Raw genomic sequence first — 26,767 nt, 5'->3', positions numbered from 1 at the left:
AGGGCAGATGAATGTGGAGGGCAGAGGGCAGATGACTGTGGAGGGCAGATGACTGTGGAAGGCAGATGACTGTGGAGGGCAGATGACTGTGGAGGGCAGATGACTGTGGAGGGCAGAGGACTGTGGAGGGCAGAGGACTGTGGAGGGCAGAGGGCTGTGGAGGGCAGAGGGCAGATGACTGTGGAGGGCAGATGACTGTGGAGGGCAGATGACTGTGGAGGGCAGATGACTGTGGAGGGCAGATGACTGTGGAGGGCAGATGACTGTGGAGGGCAGATGACTGTGGAGGGCAGATGACTGTGGAAGGCAGATGACTGTGGAAGGCAGATGACTGTGGAAGGCAGATGACTGTGGAGGGCAGATGACTGTGGAGGGCAGATGACTGTGGAGGGCAGATGACTGTGGAGGGCAGATGACTGTGGAGGGCAGATGACTGTGGAGGGCAGATGACCGTGGAGGGCAGATGACCGTGGAAGACAGATGACTGGGGAAGGCGGACGACTGTGGAGGGCGAATGCCTTTGGAAAATGGGTATGGATGGCGGAAGACTGTGGAGAGCCTGGGGATGATGTGTGGGGATGATGTGTGTGGAGGGCTGATACCTGTGGAGGGCTGATACCTGTGGAGGGCTGATACCTGTGGAAGGCTGATGCCTGTGGAGGGCAGAGGGCAGATGACTGTGGAGGGCAGATGACTGTGGAGGGCAGATGACTGTGGAGGGCAGATGACTGTGGAGGGCAGATGACTGTGGAGGGCAGATGACTGTGGAGGGCAGATGACTGTGGAGGGCAGATGACCGTGGAGGGCAGATAACTGGGGAAGGCGGACGACTGTGGAGGGCGAATGCCTTTGGAAAATGGGTATGGATGGCGGAAGACTGTGGAGAGCGGTTGCCTGGGGATGATGTGTGTGGAGGGCTGATGCCTGTGGAGGGCGGATGCCTGTGGAGGGCGGATGACTGTAGAGGGCGGATGACTGTGGAGGGCGGATGACTGTGGAGGGCGGATGACTGTGGAGGGCGGACACCTTTGGAAGATGAGTGTGGATGGCGGATGACTGCGGAGGGCGGATGACTGCGGAGGGCGGATGACTGCGGAGGGCGGAAAGTTGCACTTAGAAGTTCGCACACTGAAAGAGCATATAACCCATCACACCACACCCCACGCTTACTCTCTCCTTACATCACCACTCAACTAGAACACAGAGATACTATGACACCATTCGGTATAACTGTTCTCATACGAACATCCACCGCTTACTTACACATCATTCTATGTAAACACTGCTGGTCCCACACCCCCAGCCAGGCGTTTTCCTCAGGCCTAACGCAGCCACATCCGTTCCGGATAAATCCTGCCAGAACGAACACATTCTCCTGATCTCTCAACCACCACACCTACCGATAAGAAGCAGCTATTACACGTGTACCGCACAAGCTGCACACATATCCAGTGCTCACACGCACCTTTTGACTCTCCCTACTCTCTCTACTGATCCGAACTTCGGTTCCCAAGGGCGTTCAACCTACCAGCGCCTTCAGACCATACCAATGGTATATAAGGCGCTATATAAGTGCAAAATAACAATAACAATAACAATACCTGTATAACTGTACCTCTGTACTACTGTAACACATGTTAACTGCGCCCAGATACCTCCGGGTTCGGCGCGCTATAGAAATAAAATAAACAAAGAAACGTTAGCAAATGCTGCACTTAGATAAAATTGTGAGCATTAGAATATTCTGCACTTAGATACAATTGTGATTGTTAAATAAATGCCACACTCAGATAGAACTGTGGACATTATCCCGCGTCCCATCTAGACAGGATTTTGAATGTTAGCAGATGCCACACTTGGATAGAATTGTAAATGTTAGAAAATGCCTCACTTAGATAGAATTGTGAGCATTAGCAAATGCTGCACTTAGATACAATTGTGATTGTTAAATAAATGCCACACTCAGATAGAACTGTGGACATTAGCCTGCGTTGCATCTAGACACGATTTTAAATGTTAACAGATGTCACACTTGGATAGAGCTGTGAGTGTTGGGAGGTGCCACACTTAGATAGAATTGTAAATGTTAAGCAAACATGGACTCTCAAATCTAGGTATAGCTTCCCCTTTTGTCTATTGTAAGGTGAAACTTAATGTATTAGGATACATAGGCCTGTCTTCCACTCTGCAAGACTCTCGAATCTAGGTGTGACCTCCGTCTCTGTCTGTTATATGTTGAGACCCACCTATTGTGGAACCTAGACCTTTCTCCCGCTACACAGGACTCTTGATCTAGGTATAGCCTCCATCTTTGTCTGCTATATGGTGAAACGTAATATATTATGAAACCTAGGCCTCTTCAGGACTTTGCAGGACACTCAAGTCTAGGTGTGGCCTACATCTTTGTCTATTGTATGCTGAAACATGGTGTATTGTGAGACCTTGGCCTCTCCCCCACCATACAGGATTCTCAAAATCTGTCATAGTACTGTGAATTTTCTAGTCTTCGTCGCACTCAAAATTCATAGAAACTATTAGCATTACATTGACTCACACTTAGAAAAGTGTTAGAAATTATTAGCATTGCATTGAACCAAACCTAGAAAGTGCCCACTGTGATAGTATTGTGAACTTACTTGTCGGCTGCCTGTGCCGCTCTCCTAGAACTGGTCTTGTTACAATTGACTCACATCTAGAGGGTGCATGCTATGATGATACTGTTACTTATTTACACGCTTAGGCATTGTACTTGCAAGATTGATTCACATGTAGAAAGCTATTTTAACTCGCATCTTGAAAGTACCCCCTGAGATAGCACTGTGACTCACTTGCATGCGCTGCACAATGTGAATTGCTCTCACTCGCTCGACTCACAACTAGAAAGTGCCGCCCGAGATAGTTCTGTAATTTACTTGCCTTTGTTTTAGATCATACCTCAACCCATATTCTCACCGCCCATTTCACTATGCTTACTCTGTTCTCTACACAATCACTCAATTAAAGTGCAGCTATACCCCTCAATCAATTTCGGCCTAGCTGCTTATATACGAACATTAACACATAAACACCTCATCATTCTAATAAAACGCAGCTATATCCCATGACAAACCGGCCTAGCTGCACACATAAGCGTCCTACTGGCCCAACGCAGCCAGAACCCAGTCTTTTGTCCACCCGCCAGACTGCACACATTCAACTGATATCAATACTACTACACCTAATGCTAGGATGCAGCTTCCATCAGGCAATTACATCAGCTGAACACATAACTGGTGCACCCAAGCACCCTGCGACACCTTATTCTCTCAACTGACCTGGACTACGGTCCCGAGAGTGTTCAACCTACCAGCGCTTTGAGGTCATACCAATGATATGTAGAGCGCTAAATAAATGTCAAATAACACAACATAATATAACATTCTCCTAGATAGGCTATACTCTTTAGGAATCAAAAACACTGCCCTCACTTGGATCTCCTCTTTCATCTGCAATCGCTCACAAAACATGCTCCTCCACCCATTTACCTCTACCTCACAACCAGTGCCAAAAGGGGTCCCACAAGAAGCATTGCTATCTCCCCTCCAACATCTATCTGAACCCACTCCCCACACTCATCCGCTCCCACAATCTCAACTGCTATAAATATGCAGACGACTCACCAAGATCATCCTTACAATCCCAAAATCGCCAGGCTCCAACAGTCCAGATCGGTCATCATGCCTCTATGATATTGACTACTGGATGACAACCAACACCTCATCCTCAATCCTGGGAAAACAGAAATCCTAGTCTGCGGGGAAAAAAGGCTCCTTCCACAACCTATTCCCTGGCCTAAATCCCTAGCCCCCTCCACCCCACCTCACCTCAGTGAAAAACCTTGGATGCCCACTGGACACAGATTTATCCCTCTCCCACCACGTCAACTATGTATCCACAACCTGTTTCTTCCATCAACACATCCTCAGGCGTATCTTCCCATACCTCACCTATCCTCACCGTTTCTCTGCCATCATCCTCTCTCGCTTAGACTATGCAAACTGCCTTTATCCAGGCGCTCCAGTGTTTCAGCTAAGGAAACCACAAAGAATCTGAGTCTGCCTGCTCATTAACCTCCCTCACAGAGAACACATTAGCCCTGCACTAACCTGCACTAAGAGTCCCTATTGGTCGAAGCACTACCTTTAAAGCCATGTGCATCACTCACTGTGCATCCACATCACCGGCCCAGAATTCCTCCAAGACAGTCGCTAGGTACCACCCCTCAAGGACACTGACATCTGGCACAGCATCTCTCCTAGTTATCTGTGAGAAACCGAAAGGTGTCTCATCCACTAGTCCCCGGAGAGCTGTCATCCAGGTGGCCAGGATACGGCCATCGCTATTGGATTCAGGTCCTGGGGGTGGACCAGTGGGGGAGGATCACCTGGATGAGGGTTCTTCGGGGAGTTGAAGTGGGACACAAAAAGGTTGAAACGCAGTACGCCCTTCCTTGGAACACCTTTTCCCCATCCTACCCTGTAGGATATTTAAAAGCTATAACCCCTCACCCCCACCTTTTCTGACACAAACACTTTCTTACAGCGTAACAGACAACGGACTAACACCATATCCGTTTACCTGACCTTTCCCAATACACAGGTCAGGCAGAGTCAGGCAATTGACAATAACCACGCACACCTGACGTCCCTTTACCTTCCCCACAGGGATAACAGGCGGAGCTCGAGAGCACACTATGAGCAAGGCCGAACACACGAGGAAACAGCTATAACGGACCGGCAGCTCAAACAGGGGAGAAAGGCTGCTAGACCTGGAGGGACGACGAAGGGGGAACTGCCCTTGCCCTTTTCAACTCAGACCCGCGAATCCTCCGAAAGGGAAACCATAAGACCGGGAGTTACAGCTTGCGTGTGGAGGAACAGATGTCAACGGTGAACGGGGTCCTCCCGCATTGATAGCACAGGCAGAGAGGCATACTGGCTACCGTTGTACCGTCCTTAACTCCAGAAGCAAGACAAGCCAACAGGTTCAACACAGCCAGTGAGTCAGAGGAAGCTGATAGCAAACTGAACTGTGTTGAACACAAGGTTGCAAGTGCCAACATTATATGAACGCAAGGAACTTGAGAAGAAAGAACTTGTGTGTGTGTGTGTGAACTTTTGGGAAAGCCCAGACAAGGGCCAGATGCAGAGTGGTCAGGCATCACAGGAGTGCTCATTCGAAGGACTCTAGCTGGCCCCTTTGGTTTTGTGTTGAAACTGCATGTACCAGAAGGCCCTAGGAAAAGGCGGTGTGAGATGTCAGTGGTCCTACAAGGGTCACATCAAATCCCTTGTACAATCGAAAGTCTCTGACCCTTTGCCGGGAGAAAGCTAGGGGAAGGGAACCCTGCTTTCTGATAAGATTGTGAACTGTAGACTAAGGCAAGTGTGAACCCGACAGATGGATGCCGAAAGAAAGCTAGGAGAAGGGAACCCACACTTTCTGATGAAAATGAGCAAATCATGAACTCTGGTAGAGAAGGCCATAGTGAACCCGACGGAGGGAGGCCGACTTTGCAAGGTGGATCCGAGCCTGGCAGAAGGAGATCCTAGTGGTGAAGAGCAATCTCCCAAGGTGCAAGACCACAGAAGGAACTTTGTTTGTTGTTTGATCCAGCAGGCCTTTTAAAGCAGGAGACTTTGAGGAAAGAGACTTGGCCCTTGAAGGTTCTGGTATCGTTGAATAGACTTGTGAATCTTGTGCTGGAGAAGCCCAGGAGTGTGCCGTGCTCAGGAGTTCCGCCTTGTTCCATGCTTATATCGTGGGGAAGGGAGACCCAGCCATACCATCCTGACTTATCATTTTGTGAACACTTCTTTCTTTTTTGGTGACCATTATCCACACTCTTTTTGTAACTTCGTGGTAAGGATTGGCAATAGGTTTTTTAGTATAGGCCCTTTTTATTTGACAAGACGCTACTAGGTCTACTTTATTATTATTTGATGGTTGTAGCTTGCTTCCATCTTAGCTTTAGGTTTAGAGTAGGCTTTTTTTCTCACCCATGCATACAGTTTATAAAACACCCTTGAACTGTGATCACTTGTGCCTGCCTTTACTGTTGCTACCATAAGTTCCTTACGTGTCCCTCATTAAAATTACACCATACTGGTTGGATCCTCCTTCTCCGTCCAAGCGCTGATTGTCTAAAACTCCTTGCCCAACATATCTGCAACATTGACAATCACTTGACTACAGAAAGGCCGTAAAAACCTGGCTCTTCCCTTCCTACGCTTGAAACCTTCTGGCACTTTATACTGTTGATATGCGCACAGAAACACTGTCCCAAACCCAACAACACACCTATCCACCCAAACCTTCACGGATGCCAGCGGTATTCGCAGTAGCACACCGTGACAAATTTCGCCACTCCTACCACCACCCTCCCCCACAGACGATCGAACATCACCCCCCGTCCCTTCAGACTTTCAATCTAGGGAGAACACAACTGGCAAGACCAGCCAATTGCGTTGGACCTAGAAAAACGACATTGAAGATTAACTCCATCTGAGTTTAAAGTATATACACCTTGCACCACGTCTGTGGACTGTGGCCACAGGCACGGCCACCCATCCATGCACTTAAAATGCAGCTATGGCTATGCAATTCCGGTCTAGCAGCTTGCATAGCCGTCGGCACTGAAACCCCTGACGTACCTCAACACGTCTGCCATTAGTATACAGCGACAACCTATGAAACCTTTCGGTCTAGCTGGTCACACATCGAATCTCAGGCACTAGCACTTTATCCTAAACCACCAACAGCTCTCGCCCATGGGCCTGACCTCCGGACTGCTTACTGGAGCTTAGCCTAACCTGGCAAAATGCACACACATCTTTAAATTAACTCTTAGAATCTCCCACACATGGAATATGGTCACCGAGGGCGTTGCAACCACAAAGAGCATTGAGTTCATACAAATGTGGAAAGGGCACTCTATAAATAACGAATACAATACAGTGCAATCTCTCTCTCTCCCTCTCCTGCTTATTGCTTTGAGGATGGAACCATCTCCATTCACGAGGAGCGCGTCTTCTCCGCATTAACTCCCCGCTCCTTCTCTTCATCCCAGTACTCGAGGCTTTCTGGGAATGGGAGTCCAAAGGACTTTCATGTTGCTCCAAGTTACCTAGTGAAAAATGTTTCTCTATGTAACAATCATCACAAACATCAGATGTCAAATGTGTTTTAGAGGCTATATGTACCAGTGAAGACTGAATAAAGTTCTGTTTGAGATGTTGTAACAGAAGTAGGTTTTAAGTTCTTAAAATTAAAGGGTTCTGAAAAATGACAACATGCCATTAGAAAGTCGGATATCAAGGGGTCTTCCATAGAAAAGGGAAGAATACCATGCCTCTTCTGTCAGAGCCATCACTTCCATTCGACAGCCATATGTCCCCATGTTATCCCCCCTCAGAATACCACCCCCAGGGTCAGGGTCAGGATCAGGTATCGGCCACCTTCCCCTAGCCACACTGGAGGGGACTTTATGCTGGGGATTAGTGATGACTCCACAGGATTTATCGCAGAAAATTGTGACTTTTTATCCAATTTTTCACAATACATATTGTATAATGCGCCATTTTAACCCATTCATTTCAAATGTTCTTTTGGAGGAACACCTATCCCCATTGGTTGATTTGGGCTCCCTAGCTATGCTCAGTCACGGAAACACCCCTAGATTGAAAGAATCACCATCCCCCACTGCCTTTGGGGCCCCTCTGAATCTTTCTGGAGCTATGCTACTCACCAGAACTGATGTGGAAAACCCTGCTGCTTAGTTGGACTCAAGGTGGCACTGTGCTTCTATCATATCTGCTCCTTTGTGAGACATCCTGGCTCGGACCCTTGCAGCTTATCCTTATCAATATACCTATCTTGAAGTTCTTCGCCTCCACTGGGTCATACTCGTGATCTGTTATAAAGGGTTTCTATTGCATTTCCTTGTTGCTGCTTCATCAGTTGTGTCCAGCTCTTTCTGGGTTGCTTTTAGGAGTTAATCGCTTGTATTTTCTTCACCTGGCCATCTGCAAGGGCATGACTTACTTGACCTGTACCAGGAAACTGCACCACTGCCAATACTAAAACCCAGCCTCTAATCTTACCCATGTCCCCATGACTCATCATCTTTTTCGATGCTTTCAAAACCCTGTGTCACCTTCTCCGGATTTGGATTTTGGAATAATTGCTAGACTCGTCATCCTGGGGCTCTGCTTGCACCCCTACTTTAAGCCCCTTTCTGACCATGAAACTTACTCTAATGGAGACTCCTGCTCCAACTCTGCAAGCTTTCTTACCTTGGCCTCGGGTCATCTATCCTGTGCATGGATTCCCTCTGGTGAGGTCCACTCACCACTAGATTCAGACGGATGGTTGCTTTCGCTGTAGTCCTGTGACTTGTAGGTAAAACTTCACTTTTTATTATAACTATGAGCTGCCTACAAACATGGCCCCTTTGAACTAAATGAACACACTTTTAAACCATGTTAAACGCTTTTTAAATACTACGTTTTACTGACCTGGTAGAATACACTGACTATATGTTTAGTTCGTTGTTGACAGTTTTTGGGAACATTGTTCTACTTTTTACTACTTAACTTAGATATTTGAAGAACGTGTTTGCGTTTACGAGCATTTATAACACTTTTTTTTTTTTTAAACTTCAATTTTTTATTATTCAGGTTTACAAAGAAAAAAAACAGTCTCCCCTTGTCCCCCCCACCCCGCACCCCAACATGTACCCACCCCCCCTGTCCAATGCCAAGCCCAGTCTGTTGTGTCGGGAGACTCCCGGTGGGAACTCCCTCCGCGTGTGATGTAGCTGATGCCCTTAATACCGTCCAGACTGAAGCCATTTCGCCCCGGGTACTGGGCTTCCCCGACTGCTGAAGTGCCCACCTCCTCCTGGGTGCCCCTTTGGGGCCAAGATCTCTCGTCGGAAGGATTAGTGGAGCTCCCATCCCCAGGTTTGTTGTATTCCATACCAATTTGTAAGGAACGTGCTAGTATCGTTGTTCACCATGGCAGTCAGTTTGTCCATTATAAACATGTTTTTAACCTTTTTCATCCACTCTTCCTTGGAGGGTGGTTCCGGGCTTTTCCATTTTTGTGCGAGGGCTACCCTGCCCGCCCGCAACATCGTCTCCCACATCCTCGGATACCTGTGAACTTCCGTTTCCTCCGGGGGGAGGCCCAACAGCATCGTCAGAGGGTTGAGAGGTGGGAGTTCCTCTGTTACCTCCGCCATCCAGCCCCTCACCTTCCCCCAGTACACCTGAGCCTTTGGACAGTGCCACCACATATGGCTCCTGGAGCCCGTCTGCCCACAACCCCTCGGACACAGTGGGGACACCCCCGAGAACATCTTCGACAGTTTCACTGGGTCCCTATGCCACCCTTGTAGAACTTTAAAATTGTGTTCCATGTCGGCCGTGAAAAGGTTCCCATGGAAGGCGATTTTGAAAATTCTCGACCAGGAGTCCTCTGAGATCTCCTCTCCTGCCAGCTCCTCCCAGAATTTGCGGAAGGATCTCCTTCCTTGGAGGTCATACGTATTGAGGATTTTGTATATGCTAGAAACCGCCCCCTTCCTTGAGGTCGCTGTGTCTATCAGCTTTTCGAAGGGGGTTAGGTGCCTACTCAGACTGGTGCCCCACGACTGATCGCACAATATACCTTTCAAACGGAGGTACTCAAAGACGGATAGGGAACCCTGGCCGAGTGTGTCTCTCAGTTCTTCATAGGGCAAGAATTCGCCTTCCCTGAACAGCTGGCCCGCCCATTCCAGACCTTTATCCGACCAGGTTTGTGAGAATCTGAACCCTTTGCTACCCAGGTTAAGGGGGTGGCCCCAGAGGGAAGACATCGGGGATGGCCATGTAGTGAGATGCGCCGTCTGAGGGCCCTCCTTCCAGATGTCCCACAGGACTCCCAAGGTCGGGTGGGCCCTCAGGTGTCCCGGGATCGCTCTCCGCGGGGCCCACAGGAGGTCTCGCACCTTCAGGGGATGGGTGTCCATGTCCTCCAGATACGACCAGTATGTCCCCATTCCCTCCTTCATGTGCTCCAGGAGCACTCTCAGCTGGGCCGCCCGAAAGTACAGGCCGAAGTCCGGCAGACCGAACCCTCCCTCCTCCCTGGGCAGCGTCAGCGTAGTCCTCCGGGTCCTCGGGGTTTTCCCCTGCCAAATAAAGTCCCTGGTGGAGTTCTGTAACACCCTGAAAGTCTGCTGCGGGACGCCAGTTGGGAGTGCCGTGAAGAGGTACAGGAGCCGTGGCAGTACATTCATTTTAACCGCCGTCATCCTGCCATACCAGGAGAGGATCATCCTTCCCCACCTCCTTAAATCTGATGTGATCCCTTCTATTATGGGGTCATAGTCATTTATAACACTTTTAAGGCTCATGAAATAGTTTATGCATTTTACTGACCTGGAAAATTGCGTATTACTGTTCTTAAAGATGTTTGTCTATTTTAGAGAGACTACAGTTTTATGCACACTTTGCCTATATTTTAAAGTACTTACTTTGACTGTAGATATTTCTAAATGCTTGACTTTCCAAACGAAGAGTATATTTTCAGCATGTATGGTTTGCACACTTACTTTTGTCTGCTGATGTGCTACCACTTTTACCTCAATACCATGTCTTTCCCCTCCTAAGAGTGACACCAAAATACTCGGACATAATACCATTGTGCGAGCCAGGACACCTAGCACTGACACACCTAACTTTTGCGCTCTTCTTCCTAGGCTTTCTCTCAGCCTTCACAAACGGGTCCTATCCGCGTCTTGCAGAACCAGCCCTCACTCATTAAGGCAGGAGATAGCCATGGCACACTCACTCTTAACATAGGAACAAATTCTGACCATTGGACTTGGTAGTGGATTTACACCGGGGTTCTAGGGAGCCATCACTCCTGTGGTACAGCAGGCTTTACCCCAATCTAATCATACAAAGGCCATATTTTGTGCACATGGCACCTGCGTATGTCTGGGTACTGTGATCCTGGGGGTCTTTGGATTTCTTGAGCAGTTATTTGAATCTCGAATAAAACCTCAGAAGTGGAAAATCAGAAGAAAATGTTGAGTAAGTCACCAGGAAAATAGTCAAAATACCCAGGGCCTTGTGCCGGAGGGATAGGATGGATGCTTTCTTATTACAGGACCCCCTTGATTGTTTTCCCTTACTCTTCATGTATTCATGCCATTTTTCTGACCCTCATTCTGACACTATGATTAACCACTGTACCGGTTTGATGAATTGTTTTTAAATGAAGATGTTGATGACAGTTCTACGCCGCTAGTACTTCGTATAACCATCAGTGTTTCTGGCACAGTCACTTAACCCCCACTCATTGAACTCTATTTTTTGTATTACTTGTTTAGGTCTGGTCACTGGCAGCTGTTGCCACAGATCTTTGCCTCAATCCAAAGTCAGACCCGGATCAAGAGACGCCATGGGCACGTCATCCATTTGGAAGGCAACTACTGGAATCTCTGTAGGTTTCCTCCATCTGATATATTCCAATTACTATTTCTGAACTTAATCATTATGGTTTTCAGGCCTTATTCCATGCTTTTCATTTAATTAAATATATCCACAGATAGTGAAATAATTTATAGTTTCTGTGTTTCTCTTGTAGTGACATCATCTCTTCTTAGTAACAAACATGCATTTTCAGGTTGGGAGAAGTTAATGTAAGCCTAGAAATTAACTGCTATCATATTGAGCAACAACATGCTCATAAATAAAGGCGACAATGCTTATTCAAAAGAATGTGACATGCTTCCCTAACTGTCTCTGGTGACCAAGAGCTGAGTGACTCAGGGTGCCCATCCTAGCTAATTAGTGAATAATGCCTCTCAGGAATAGAAATGAAACCTGAACTGCATCCAGAAAGAAAGATTATAGACAGTGTAGAGGGTAAGCCTTGCAAAATACCCAGTCAGGTTACTTAAGCCAGGTAGGATTTCAGCAAACCTGTCTGAGGGCCCAGTCGCCAACATTTTGTGGTACAACCAACCTCAAATGGACTACAGCTCCCACAATGCCCTTCTCGCCCAACCGGAAAACCCAGAGTGGATCAGGTAAATGAAATGATCCTTTCCCAGACAAGGAAACCATAGCGAAACCCATCAAGGGCAGGAGGGAAAAGCTAAACACTGATACAGCCCCCCCTAAAAATGTGCCCTACTTGCTTCAGATGCAGGAAGAATCCAGCAGTGGCCTCTTAGAGGTAGACCGGGTGGTCCATAAAAAGCGCAGAGACCGATGCAACGACGAGTCCATGGAGCCGCATAGACCAAATAAGAGGAAAGCAGGAATACTTGCTGAACGTGTGCAGAACCAACTGCGGGTTGAGACCCCGAGAAGAACCAATAGCGCTCCTCGGTGAAGATACAGGTTACGAGAGCTGTAAAAAAGCTGGGTTGGGTGCAGGGAGCCTAAAGAGTCAAGTATTCCTTGGGAGTGAACTCCCTCATTAAAGTAGTGATACCCAGAGAACCAAGAGTCAAGTATTCTTCTGAATTGATCTCCCTCATCACAGCAGTGATACTCAGAGAATCAAGAGTCGGGTATTCCTGGAAAGTGAACTCCCTCCCCACAGTGGGAAAAGCAACACATGTGAAAGATACCAAAAGGACAAACCAACTGTCAGGGTGTAATCTCCTTAATATTCAAGATATGAAAGGTCCTGACAAAGTACCAGCAATAATAAGAGTTGATAAAGCTTTAACTCTGTGGTTTGCAAATCCTTGGGAGAAAATAAAGAGACTTATAAAAACTTGTACAAAGGAGCAGTCTCCAAACCTCTTCCAGATAGGCCAGGAGAGACCATCCTCCTGGTCTAAGTGTATTTTGTAAATCAGATCCTATTGAAAGAGACTGTTGTTAAGTCAGCCTAAGAATGGATGGTTTCACCAGGAGAAGGGAGACATTCTCCTGGTGGCTTTTATTTATTTATGTTTTTCACTTTATTTATTGCAAAACATAGACCGACCGTATGGCATGTTCAAACATTAGCATGTACAAGTAACAGCATGACATGAGTTGGGTTGGTACATTAACCAGTGTCACAGACCATAATATATTACATCATACAGGAAATTAGTTCTATTACAATGTTTATCTGGCACATTTACCATTAGTCATCAGATGGACTTCCCTTTCGGGCCAAATATGCACAGAACTGAGCCCAAATAGCTTTAGGTCAGGGTTACCATAGCAAAAAATGCCTCCTCCCTCTCATTCGTATTCACCAAGTCTCTCAGCCATTCCTCACATGTCGGAGCCCTTGCCAACTTCCAATGCCTGAGGATACACTTCTTGTATATGATACAAGCCAAGTTAAAGAAGCGTCTGGTAACCACTGCAACCTTGACAATATCACCTAGTAAATATTTTAACTGAGTCCTGTCGGGGGGGGGGGGGGGGATTCCAATAATGGCATTCTAAATATCGGCGACCTGACGCCAGTACGCACTGACAAAAGGACATTCCCAAAACATATGTTAGAAATTGGCAGGAGAAAAACTACACTTCATGCACCCCCAGCTCGCATTCGGGGAAAATTTAGCCACTATAGCAGGGAAGTAATGTAGTTGATTGAGTTTTTTAAACTGTATAAGTCGGTATCCTGAATTCATAGACACTACTTTAATCAGCAGACAACACCAACTTCATTGTATGTCTGTGATTTTGGTGTCGATATCCCGCTCCCACTTCTGACTGGCCCTGTTTCTACATCCCTGTCCTGCCTAGAAATCAATTCTATTCGCCCCTCATTCAGTAACTGCCATAATGCAGGCATGTGTCACAGGCTCCCGTGGGAAGGAGGGCCACAGCCACCAGGCAGCAGCCTGAATTCGATAATAATGCAATAACTTCAAAACCTAATCACCCAGTTTAGCTCGGAAGCCCTCGACTATCACAAAGCTCCCATCTGGAAACAAGTCCCTAATTGTCAATTGTTCCTCCGCCCCCTTTCCCCCACACCACCCCCATGATTTACGGATTACCATGTCGTAAATTTGGAGTAGACCCGGGTAGTTCCATAGCGGGACTCGTCCATCATAAGGAATGGTTAGAGCCAACCTGCGGTATATTCTGGCCCAAGCATTCACTGTAGTACGCACAGGATCAAACGAACATGAATCTACATACCGTACAGATTGCAGGTCGGTGGGGGCTGCCCTATATTGTTCTAGAGTGACATGAACCGCCTTACACCAATATCAGACAAAGTGCGCCTGTGCCACCAGATAATGGAGCTCGAAATCTGGCGCATCCAATCCCCTTGCGCGTACGGCTCTACCAGCTGCTCCCAGCTAATCCCAGCCATCCCGCCTCCCCAAATAAATTCCAGCTAAAGGGACTGTAATCTTGTAACAAACTCTCTCCCTGGCCATATTGGGACATTACAGAAGAAGTAAATGACTTTGGTGGGAACAATAATTGTAAGCACCGAAAGTCTACCATACAAAGACAATGAGAGCATGGACGAAATTTTTATCTTGGCCACAGGTGCCTGTAAATACTCTGCATGGTTATCTACATACAAGGACTTTTGTGACCTCGATATTACGATGCCCAAATACTTAAATCACACCAGAACCCATTTAAACCCCATTAAATCGGGTGGGATGATTGTAGCATCCACAAGCGGGAAAAGCACAGATTTGGACCTATTAATCCTGTATCCTGAGTAATTGGCAAACTTGTTAACTGTGTCCATCATGGGGCACAGGTTAGCCTGTGGGTCTCGGACATACAAAAGTGTATCAGTGTATAAGGAAATTACCTGCAGGGTGCCCAATATAGGGATATCCCTATGACCATGCAATAGTCTTATGCGTGCAGCCAGGGGCTCAGTAGTAAGCGCAAAAAGCAGGGGGGACAGCGGACATCCCTGCATCCTTGACCCTCTCCAGCTGCAACAGCTGCAAGATGTTGCGGTTATTGCGAACCCTAGCTATGGGCCCTGCATATAGCAGGCAAACACAATTTATAAAATACTGTTCAAAATGATAGCGCAGCAGAACCATAAACAGTGTTTACCACAATACTAAATCAAAAGCTTTCTCAGCATCCAGGGAGGCAGCCACCGCCCTGGCTAACTGATTGATCTGAGACATTATGCGGAACAGCTGCCTGAGATTCAGCGCTGTGGAGCGACTGGGTGTCAACACTCACTGATCGGAATGCACCAGGCGGGCCATGTAGGAATGCAGCCGGGAGGAAAGTATCTTAGCGAAAACCTTTGCATCAACATTAAGACAAAGGTCTATAAAACGCAACGTCCGCCGGTGGCTTATTGGGCTTCAGTAGGACAGAAATCATGGCCTCCCAAAGGGAGGGCAGTAACTCCCCAGTCTCCATGCTTCCTCCCAAACCAGCAGTAACTGAGGTGCCAACGTCAGTTTAAACTCCTTATAAAACTCAACACAAATACCATCTGACCCAGGCGCCTTTGCTAATGCTGCTATAGCCTCACACACCACTTAGGTCGTTATTGGAGTATCTAGGGCCAGCCTACCTTCCAGGGGAAGCACTGGGAGCTCTGTGCCAGACAAGTATTCCTCCAAGGCAACAGCAGGACACTCATCAGCATTGACATACAGCTCAGCCTAGTATTCTTTAAATACCCTATTAACTCCATCGCTGGTGACAACCACCTCTCCAGGAGGACCACAAAAACCAGCAATAATCTGTGCTTCATGTTTTACCCTGACCACTCGGGCCAATGTTCTCCCAGGTCCTTCTGCCTCCCTGTAAGCAATAGCCCGCACTGGTTTTACCATGTACTTAACCTCCTTGTCGGTGAGGTCCTGAAACTTCATGTTCCCATTAATCACGCCCAGGAGTGCTCTGCCATGGGATCTAACATGTTAGTTTTCAAGCTATGTAAGCTGCCTCTCGACTTCACCCAGCTGAATCCTAACCAATTTAAGGGTTCCCAAACCTTAAATACATCCCACACCACAGAATATCGAGAAACAGAACCAGTTTTAATGTTGACAAAGTCCTCGATTTATCATGGGGAGTAGTCATCAACCCAGGGTCCATCAACATTGATGATGACATCCGCCACATGGGTCGAGGTTGCGGTTGTGGCTGCAGGAGCATGGACAGCACTACCGGGGAATGGTCAGACTGCGTCCGCGGCAGGAACTCACACCTTCTAACTTTAGGAACCAATGCAGCAGATACAAACCAATAGTCTATTCGGGACATTGTGTTATCCACAGTTGAATAATAAGTATACTCTCTAACCCCAGGTTGCAAACAACACCAAGCATCAGTAAATTGCAACTGCTTCATGATATGAAGCAGTGAGCTCGCACTGGCGGACCCCACCCAAGGTGATACAGAGGACCTATCAGGACATCATTAAGGATGGTATTGAAATCCTCTTCACATATAAGGGGGGGTAGAAGTAGATCAGGCGGGTATTTAAAAAGAAAATAGAGCTGTAAAAAGCCAGGGTCTTCAGTGTTGGGGCCATAGGTGATAATGAGACCCACTTTTATCATAGAGCTGCCCCTATCACGTATCGGCCCAGTGGATCAACTTCACTACTTGTGACCGGAAAAGGGACTGAGCAGTGGATAAGGGTGAGGACACCTCTAGCCTGAGAAGAATAGTTAGTATAATACATGTGACTACCCCATCATGAGGTGTATGCCTCATGGGCACCCCCCAGCGCATGGGTCTCTTGTAGCATAAGAATCTTATGCTGATGCACAGTAATGTAGGCCAACAGTTTCCAAGCTTTGATTGGATTATTCATTCCCCTTACATTCCATGTGAAGAAAGTGACTGATTTCCCCAGTCCACCCCAGTGTCGGGGCTCGCCATGCACCATAATCTCGTCCTACCGGACACCCCACACTACGTCACGCTGCCATGATACCTTAGCCACTCTGCCTGTCAAAATTGTAACTTTTACTCTCCCACCCTCCTCCCCCACCCGCACAGTCCATCCCAATCAGACAGTGTCACCCCATAACTATCCCATGTTGAAACTTCAAGGAAACCAGTGCGAGCAGCAACTCAACACAACATAAGAGGACCACTCAATACAGATTTGAGATAAATTCAGAAGCCCATTGGGCCGACCAGAGCCGGGCCAATAAAGAACCAATACACCAAATCATACCAATGCTCTCAGACAGACTAATAGTATGGATTGAAACCATACCAAAGTTGAAAGGTAGCTTCTCCCACGTGCAGCACCAATGCAGGAGCCATTGTCCATGTATTGCTTGAGGCCAATCGCACAGACAGGGGCGGGGGATGGAGGCCTCAATATACTGTAGAGCATCCCCCGGAGTCTCAAAGAAATGCGCCCTGCCGCCATGTATAATACACAGTTTAGATGGAAAAAGGATGGCATATTGGATCTGTCGCTTCTGTAGCAGCCGCTTGACAGGGTCATAGGATCGGCTGGCAGCCTGGACCCCGGCAGAAAAATCTGGGCACTGCTGGATTCTAATTGTAGTAAGCCTTTTTCTCTAGACAGGCGCAGTATATGATCCCTGTCTCTGTAATTTAATAGCCGCGCAATGATGTTGCTCCGCTCAGTCCCAGGCTTGGGATTGGGCACCAGCGCCCGATGCGTGTGCTCTACGAGTAAGTGTGCTGAAAAGTCTGCCCCCTTAAACAATGTCTTCAAATGATCCTCAACAAATTGCTCCATGGACCCCCTCCCCACCACCTCCGGAACCCCCACAATGCGTATGTTATTTCGGTGAGATCGCAACTCAAAGGCCTCGCACTTTGCTGTGCCGGCAGAAGATTCTTTTGTTACCTATTTCAATAGCTGATAATGAGAGGGGACTAGATCTTCAAGTTTCCCTATCCTCGTCTCTGTCTCTATAATGCTCCCACTCTCCTTATCCATCAAGGAGCTAATGTTGGTGACTATCTCGTCCAGCTTGGTGTTAACAGAGGCAAATCCAGATTGCATTGCTGTCATTAGGGGTTCCATCCACGCAGGCACCGCCATTGTGCCCTCAGGTGCAATATCTGTGGTAGGTTTGGCAGGCACTCACATGCTCAGAGTGCAAGCAAAGGATTCAATCGACCAATGCTTTTTAGCAGCCCCCTTACTGATTCTCCAATACGTAATGCACTCAGTTTGGTGTGCCACCAGCCAGATCTTCCAGAAGCAAGGGACGCTCAATAGGCACACTCACCAGGACACCCCACCACACCAGCTTGACGACTTCCAGACTCCTCAGGCCCAGTCCGCCATCCACAACCAGGACCAGCATTCAAGCGCTATGGTAAATAGGTGCAGTATTTCAACTCCACTAAAGAAAGGATCAGCAGTCCCCCACCCCTTTTCATTCACATATAACAGGCCCCCTGTTTAAGGCGTGGTGTCAATATCAATTGAATAATGCGTGAGCTGGCATAGTTTAGAAGAAGGGTAAAACAACCACTGCAATTCCAGGTCCATAGGGAGCTGATCAGGAAAGAAATGCAGCCCCTAGCCGCTCCAGGCATGCAGCGAGATGAATGCTAGGAAATAGTGTGTGGCATATCCCGCTTGCTCCAGGAGAGATCAAATGGGCTTGGGGCAAGCCAAAGCATGCCCAGCCACCAGAGCTCAGCAGAATGTCAGCTGCCCCCTCCCGGCAGCCTCCCTGCTGGTATGCAAGCCAAGGATTGTGTCGGGGATCTGACCTTAGCTCCACCGCTGATGCCACAAGTCCCTCAGCACCGCCCACTGGCACTGGGGTGGGAGAGCAAGAGTAAGTGCTCGGCTGGAACCTGCTGCGAATTAGAGCGTGTACCAGCTGCAGCAGGGAGGCCACCGCAGGATTCCAACAGAACGTGGTCACTGCCACGATCAAAAAGCTGATGCAAACTTAATGGCGCCTTCCCCTGTCATTCATCCTGGAATCAGCGGGCAGAATGCAGGATATCATTTACCAGGATTTTCTCTGAGTGAGGAGCCTCGCGGTCAGGCAGCCATCACACACAGTTGCTGCTCAGCAGCGCCCCCCCTTGCAGGTGGCTTTGATAATAAGTTCATTGTATCCTTTGTGGTTTATTTCTTTATTTCTTAGTGGTAGGAATAGAGTAGTTGGTTTGGACAGAGGATAGTTTTTTGGTTTTTGACTTGAATCCTGACAAGCACCCGAATTATTAAGTGTTGAGGTAGGGAAACCCCCCTCTATGAATTGGGAAGGCAGGTTATTTTATTTACTTGAATAAAAGTCTATAGCCAAAATGATAACGCCTCATCAGCCTCCTTACTCCATCACGCCACATATGGTGTCTGGAGTGGGATCCTGCCCAACTGATATACATTGGGGACACTTTAAATTTAGTGAGTTGAGTGCTAGACCCCCCAGCTCAACTATTGCCACTCCGAATCGATTGGTTTCAACCGTCCCAGCAGAATTGACATTACCATTGAGGCAGGAGAACGGCAATTAATTCCCACGTGGATAATTGTGTCTCCCCCAAAAGGCACGTACATCCGGTTGGTGTCCAAGACAGGGTTGGCTTGGAAACATGGTCTAGATGTAATGGCAGGTGTGATAGACCGAGACTATCGGGGAGACATAAAGATCCTACTTCATATCATAAAAGTGGGAAGCAAACATATTGTGTAAGAACATGTGAACAAATGGCACAAGGGATTTTGGAGTGTGCTGTTTTTCCCAAACCCCTCGAAGTTGAAGAGCAGGAACCTCAGAGGGCACCAATGGTTTTGGGGAAGCGGACATGAACATCCCAGAAAGATCAAGACCTGTAGAAACAAAAGATGACTCGACTGCTGCAGAGACATCTAGACCGGTAGCTGATGAGACCGAGATCATTGCAGATTTGGCTTTTGCACAGCGCAATGACGCAATTCTGATGGAAGCTTTTGCAAAAGTAATGTCAAAGTGTGAAGGTAGAACACAAGGGGGCCTTTATTTTTTCTCAAACAGGGGCTCTTATGTCAAAGTGATATGATGCCTGAAGGAGTATCTAGAACCCAGCTGGTGGTTCCCCGTAGCCACAGACTGATAGTTCTAGAAATGGCCCATGCCCATTTAACATCGGGACATTTGGGGATTACAACATTCTCCGCTTCTACTGGCCAGGGGTGCATGCTGATTTAACACCCCAACAACAAGACATCCAGGATTTGTTAGACCAGTTTCCAGATGTCTTTAAAAATGAGTAAGGGAGAGTTCGGGATTATATGCATTTCATTCTCACCCCTCCTGGGAATATAGTTCATTTGAAACCTTATAGGATCTCTGAGGTACGAAAGGCAATAATCTTCAGGAAGTGGAGAAAATGTTGGAGGTGGATATAATTGAGCAGACAGAAAACCTGTGGTCCTCAACCAATAGTCCTAGTTGCCAAACCAGATCAGTCGTGGAGGGTCTGTATAGACTTTAGAAAGCTGTACGCTATCTCCCAGTTTCACAATTTTTCTATGCCTAGGATTGATCTAATTGACAAACTGGGACCAGCTGTCTATATCGCCACGACTGATATTGAGGAAGGGCTATTGGCAGGTTGCATTTAACCCCTCGACAAAGAAAAAACGTCTTTCTCTGCTGCCCGGGGATTATTCCAATTGGCATAGCCTGCACCCTGACTTCATGCTTACGGGGGTCATTTATGAAGCAATTTTAATTACGCACCTAAGCTTTTATTAGGAAAGTATAAATAGGTAAATAAATGTCACAGCCGCCTTTGATCTGCTATGCGCAAGTCACAAACTAGCCAATGTTTTGCCTATACTTTATCCAAAGATCAGGAATTGTTTAATTTGCATTGTTTTTGCTTAGAGGTGGAAGCTAGACTACCTGATTTCATTCAATAAAACAATGACATAGCACCACCTGAACTGGTTAGTCATGCAATTAATGCTTCCTGGTGATGTAATCCATCGGTTGAAAATCAAAAAGATGCAATCAGCATAATCAAGTCAAAGGGAATTGAAAGAAAATGGAGACACTACATTTGCACTAAATTCTGAATTAGATACCTGGTCTGAAATCTTATACAAATTATTATAAATACAAACCAAATTAAAGCTACCAGAAGATGGAAAAATCTATTTCGGTTTTAAAAAAATCTGAAGGCTCTCAATTAGGAGTGCAGTGAGTCTATGGTACGGGTTTGTACCAAAATGTCCTGTGCCACCAATGATCTGTTTTATCAATATTGCAAAGAACTATACACTGAGAAAGTATTCTATGTAGCTAATGATCTCAATCGGTTTCAATATTCTTTAGGGTTGAAATTGTTGCAGACAGATTTGGAGGATACTCTTACTCTTTAAATATCAGAGTCTAAAGACATGGAAGTAATTTTGGGACTATTGCAGGTGAAATGGCAAGAGATGATGAGAAAACTGAATATGTATTTTGTAGGTTTCACACATGCTTAGATTCTGTGTTTAGCCAGGTTATTAGGGAATTAGCTGTTATGGGCTTGACTCCAAGAGCTAGAATACAACTCACATCACAGTTGTTCCAAAAAAGAATAACCTTAGGTAAGATTTTCTATCAAAGTTTGAGCTCACAAAGTGTAATCTGTGGTGACAGCTTAAGTACATCTTGATCAATATGGGTAGGTGGTTTATATTGATACCATTTAACACACCAATTTGCCAGCTATAGTTCTAGATGTATTAGTCAGTAAAGGCTCTTCTTTGGCATTGAGTTTTGTTAATGTGTAGAAGGCCTTTGACCACATGAAATGGCCATTGATGTGCTTAGTGGTGGATGAAGTAAGTTTTCCATGTTGATTTATTTGTTGTGCTCAATTACTTCACAAAGCCCTCCTAGCTTCGATTTATACTAATATCTCACAATCTAATGAATATGCAAACATACAAGGCACTAGGCAGGGCTAGCCATTGTCCCCACTATTGTTTGCCCTTTACTTGTACTCCTTTGCTCAGTATACAAAAATCAATATGCTCGACTCCAACCCATCACACTTTTTGTAGAGCAATGCATAGACTACATAACTGCTTACCTGAATGAATCCATGGAAAATATCTTCGAGGAGACTTACATTTGAATTTGGGTGATTGAATTGAGGTGATAACTTAGACAATATAGGCAGAATGTTTGCTGACTTCCCCATTAAAAGTGATGCATCACAACAGTGCTCAAAACAAACCCCTAAGAAGTGCTACATACTTGATCTTGTAATTTCCAACCTAGTAAACATCCAGGTCGCAGACCCTATTGGTGGAGATTGGTTGGATCATCTAAAAATCTCTTTCTCATTCATCTTTGAGACGCAAAATCACACAGTATAACCAGGAAACCGCAAATGTGGGAACAGATTTAAAAAGTAACATTTGAAAACCAGCTGGCAGTGTTCTTGCCAAAAATTGACAAAGATTCCGAGAAAAATATCCTGACCATCTACCATGGCAGCACCACTCTCCTCTAAAGAAAAACAATGAAAAGATCAGCGCTTTCCTTTCAATGCATCTAAAAAACCAAAAGATAATATTTGAAGGCCACTGCAAGGATCTTGCAACAAACTCCATAAAAAGCTAACCAACCTGCTAAAACAATTCAGGAAATGTTTCTACTCTGCAAAGGTGGCTTTCTCAAATGCCTAATAGATGCTTCCAAAAACGATTCCAAAATGCTATTTGAAACAACTAGTCATTCATTAAAATTCCTTCGCCCAACAATGATCACTCCCTCCAAAGATAAAAGCACAGAGTATGCAAAATTCTTAAAAGAAAATATGCTTAAAATTACATTAAAATTAGACACTCCTACTTCTTCTACCCGGACATCAGTTCTGTCATGATCTCTGCTTCCAAAAGGTCAGGGTTTTCCCAACGCCCTTGGAAGCAGATCCATAACCCAGGTTCCGAGTGCCAACCAGTCCCAATTGGGACCTTTTGGACCCAGTCCTGGCGCCAGTGGCACCAGGCTCATAAATATGCCCAGTCCCAGCGCTGGAAGCGCCGGGCTCATAATGCTTGGGTGGACTTACCTGCAGCAGACCATGCTGCTTACTTGCCTGCCAGTTGAGCCTCTGATCCTCTTCTGTTTGGAACTACTTTTCCTGTTGGGTGGGGCTGGAGCCACTCCCTAGATTCAGAACACTGGAACTCTTCTGGAAGGCAGGAACTCTTTTCTTACCAGGAACTCTTTTCTTACTTAGGCGTGGCTGTGGAAGGAGACACCTAAGCACTACAGGAGGCTATTTAAACCACACCCGGTGGATGAATCTTGCTTTGCGTTATTCTGCAACCTCTGCAGCAGAACGCTCATCGTGTCTTCTGCATCCGGTCCTGGGCCTAAGGAAAAAGGCTTACCATCCTGAATCCAGTCTTCAGCAACACCTATAAAGACAAGAAAGAACAGGTTAGCATTCCGGCATCTGAAAGGCAAAGGCTTACCTACGCTTCGTGTGCTCCGGAGGTCTTCACACTGCATTCTGGCATCTGAAAGACAAAAGCTTACCATCTCTTCGCACGCTCCGGAGGCCTTCTGCGCTGCATCCCGCATCTGAAAGACAAAACAAGGTGCGTTTAAAGACATTGGGGAACTTTAATACTCACGTGCCATTACTCCTTTCCACATCTAATCCAGTGGGTATTCCGGCACCCTGCAGCCGCTCCGAACTCGTACCTGCAAAATAAAAGGACAGTTAGAGCGCATCGTGAAGCAGGCAACAAGCGCTTACTTACGTGCTTCCAGGCGCTTCTATTCATCACACGGGCTCCATCTTCAACTCACTTCAGCCTGTCATCCGCCATCGCCGGAACCCTGCAAAACAAGAGACATCATTACTAAAGACTTTAAAGACATTTGAATGACTCGAAACTTACCGTTCGTGCAGTAAACGACGGACAGCAGTCCTCTGAAGTCAAGAGGCCTGCGCTACCTATCCAGTGAAGAAACTGGTTACAGCACCCTGCCCCGAGGCAGATGGAGAGCTCGGCATTCACTTACCTAAGGTGAGAGCGTTAACCTTTGGGGGTCTACAGGAGAGGAGAAGAGGAAAGAGATAGGGACACCCCAATAACCCCAGTTCATTAACCCCATATTTTCTATCTGCAGACATCTTACTCTACACGTCAGGCATACAGTGCACAGAGATCCAGCCCAAAGAGCCAACCGGGTGCTACACATCACCTTTGAAGATACGTTAGTCGCCCAGTCAAGACCGGCGCCTCTGCGAGAATCAGGTGAGCGTTACAAGTTCCAACTTTTAAATAGTCGAAAGGTGGGTTCACTTAACCATACACCGTAAGTAGAAACCGAGAAAACAGTTGCCGCTCTCAAGCCCTCCTCCTTTATGGGAGAACCTATAGTGGCTTCTGTGGTGAAAGTTGCATGTCAAAGTCTCAGTACCTCTTGACCAAAGATCATAAACACCTCTTGAAAGATAGGCCAAGTTGGACCACTTACAAATCCCTACGAATGCCTTCGACCTAAACAATGTTTGCCCTGTCACTGTACTCTCCAGAAAAGAAACCCATGGTGCTATTGGAACAAGAAGAGGGAGAACTGCCTGGACAGATTCAGAACAGGATCCTTGTGACACAGATTCTTCTCATGCAAACAATGACTGGGATGAAGATCAAGAGCCTAAGGAAGACTTACCTGATTATCCGACAAAGTGCTCACCGACCTGATGAGATAGAAGCCTTCTACACAATGATGTCCAAACCTCAGTTTCTTTGGACTTAAACCTATAGATTAACAAGAAACAAAACCTATAGATTAACACGAAACAAAACCTATAGATTAACAAGAAACAAAAGTATTTTCTTCTCCATTGCAATTCTGGACCATGTGTGGGAGGAGGGCATGTTGATTATGCAAATACTTTCTCTGAGCCCCCCCTTAAAGGTCAGCTGTACAAATGCTCTAAAATGCCTCACTGGCCAGCCCAGAGAAGAGTCAGTGGTGCAGAGGCAAAGAGACATTCTATCAATCCTTCAGCAAAGTTCTCTTTTCCGCCTGACAACCATAGCAGGAAGGCAATGCCTTTGGAAAGGTGGTCCTGCGCACAGGGGCTACCAGAGGAAAGGATGCCTTTGCCATCATGGAGAGGTATGACAGAGAAAAGTGGCCCTGAATAGCAGCCTTACTAGAACATCTTCCGGATGATGAGCGTCAAGAAGCTCTTGACATATTGAATGAAGGGGAAGATGCATCCAACCATGCCATTAATATTGCAGTGTATGTAGTGGAAACAGGCGTCAAAGACATGTCCAAAGGGGCTATATTAGAGAGGCAAGGTTGGCTGCAGTGTATTTAAAATCCTCCTGTTCGGACTTCATGCGGCCCCAGCAAGGTTTCAGGCGCTGATGGACAAGGTATTGTGGCCCTTTTCACATTTCTGCGGTGCATACCTGGACGATGAATTGATCCACAGCAAAACCTGGGAGGAACACCTTTTCCATCTGTATGAGGTCATAAGGACCCTGAGTCAAGCCAGACTAACAGCCAACCCTAAAAAGAGCCATCTGGCTGAGTCGGCCATGAAGTATCTTGGGTTCTTTGTGGGGAATGGCCTAGTACAACCCCAACTAGAGAAAGTCAGGCAGTCTGAGAAACGCCTCCCCCTAAGGCAAAGAGAGTTCTTGAGGCATTTTCGGGACTCGCAGGGTATTATAGATGATTTATCCCTAGATATTTTACTATAGCATCTTGTCTGAAGGATACATTGAAAAAATGCTGAGCCCCAAAAATTGTGCTGAAAGTTCCTAATTTCAACAAGGAATTCATATTAGACGGACGGGTTGCTCTTTCCCAAGAATATGATGGGGTAGACCATACCGTTCTATATGTCAGCAGTAAGCTCTTTCTTGAGAAAAAAAAACTATGCCACTATCGAGCTGGAAGCCCTTGCCATCAAGTGGGCTGTAGTATATTTACGATATTGTCTAGTTGGTAACTGATCATTCTCCCTTGGCGTGGCTTAGCTTGAGGAAGGATACTAATCACCACATCATGCATTTGTTTTCCAACCTCCAACCCTTTTGTTTTTTGTCGAACATACGAAGGGTAAAGAAGGGGGGAATGTAGTCTTCCTATCTCGATTTCCCATAGAGGAAGATGGGGAGGTGAATACATTAGGGTAAGGGTATGAGATGATTCACGGGATTGCGTCACTTCTCTGCAGAGGGGGGCCCTTCCCTTTGAGGCTAGATCACTACCCAATAGTCTCCATAGGGCTGGTAAAAAGCAGGAGGACCTCATAGGAGAGACTCCCCTCATGGGGATAGCGACTAGCGTCCCGTGAAAGACCTCTCTAAACCCTAGTTTCCAGAAGCCATGGCCCTATTAACTCCTTCTCCCTCTCAACCTGAAACTATTACTGTGTGTTATTGAGAGGTTTCCATTATCTCATCTGTAAGATCAGATAAGACTGAGGCGACAAGAACCAAAGAAACATGCAAACCAACAGTAAAAGGGATTACCAAAGAACTGTAACGAGGTGGCCTCTAGAAGCATGAAGCTGACTTCAGAGGCATTGATGACGAACATTGACGCTACGCTGGGGCATGTTTTGAATCCGAGGGAGTCCTCACAGATGGAGACCTCTTCCCATGTGGCCAGGTGACAGCAGCCGCTACCTGACACTGGGGGTGGTTGTCTCCATGACCATCAATCTGGCTTCAGAGCTGCCAGAAGCATGGAAACTGCTCTCCTGAACATCTGTGGAGACATGCTCTCCAACCTTGATTGCAATACCCCCTGTGTCCTCATTTTACT

General features: G+C 46.6%; 1 protein-coding gene across 5 annotated transcripts in view; it reads left to right on the top strand.

Moving 5' to 3' along the window:
• The window catches only part of WDR59 (WD repeat domain 59), a 1,538,892-nt gene that overhangs the window by 1,308,955 nt on the left and 203,170 nt on the right, over positions 1-26,767 (top strand). For all 5 annotated transcript variants that reach the window (XM_069604207.1, XM_069604197.1, XM_069604168.1 and 2 more), the window contains one exon: positions 11,423-11,535. In XM_069604207.1, coding sequence (XP_069460308.1) covers positions 11,423-11,535 — 113 coding nt within the window. The remainder of the gene's footprint in view (positions 1-11,422; positions 11,536-26,767) is intronic.

The sequence above is a fragment of the Ambystoma mexicanum genome, chromosome 1p, assembly GCF_040938575.1.
Source record: "Ambystoma mexicanum isolate Mex_15411 chromosome 1p, UKY_AmexF1_1, whole genome shotgun sequence".
In the NCBI taxonomy this organism is placed as follows: domain Eukaryota; kingdom Metazoa; phylum Chordata; class Amphibia; order Caudata; family Ambystomatidae; genus Ambystoma; species Ambystoma mexicanum.
The sequence above is the reverse complement of the archived record's forward strand: the minus strand, read 5'-3'. Positions and strand labels throughout refer to the sequence as shown.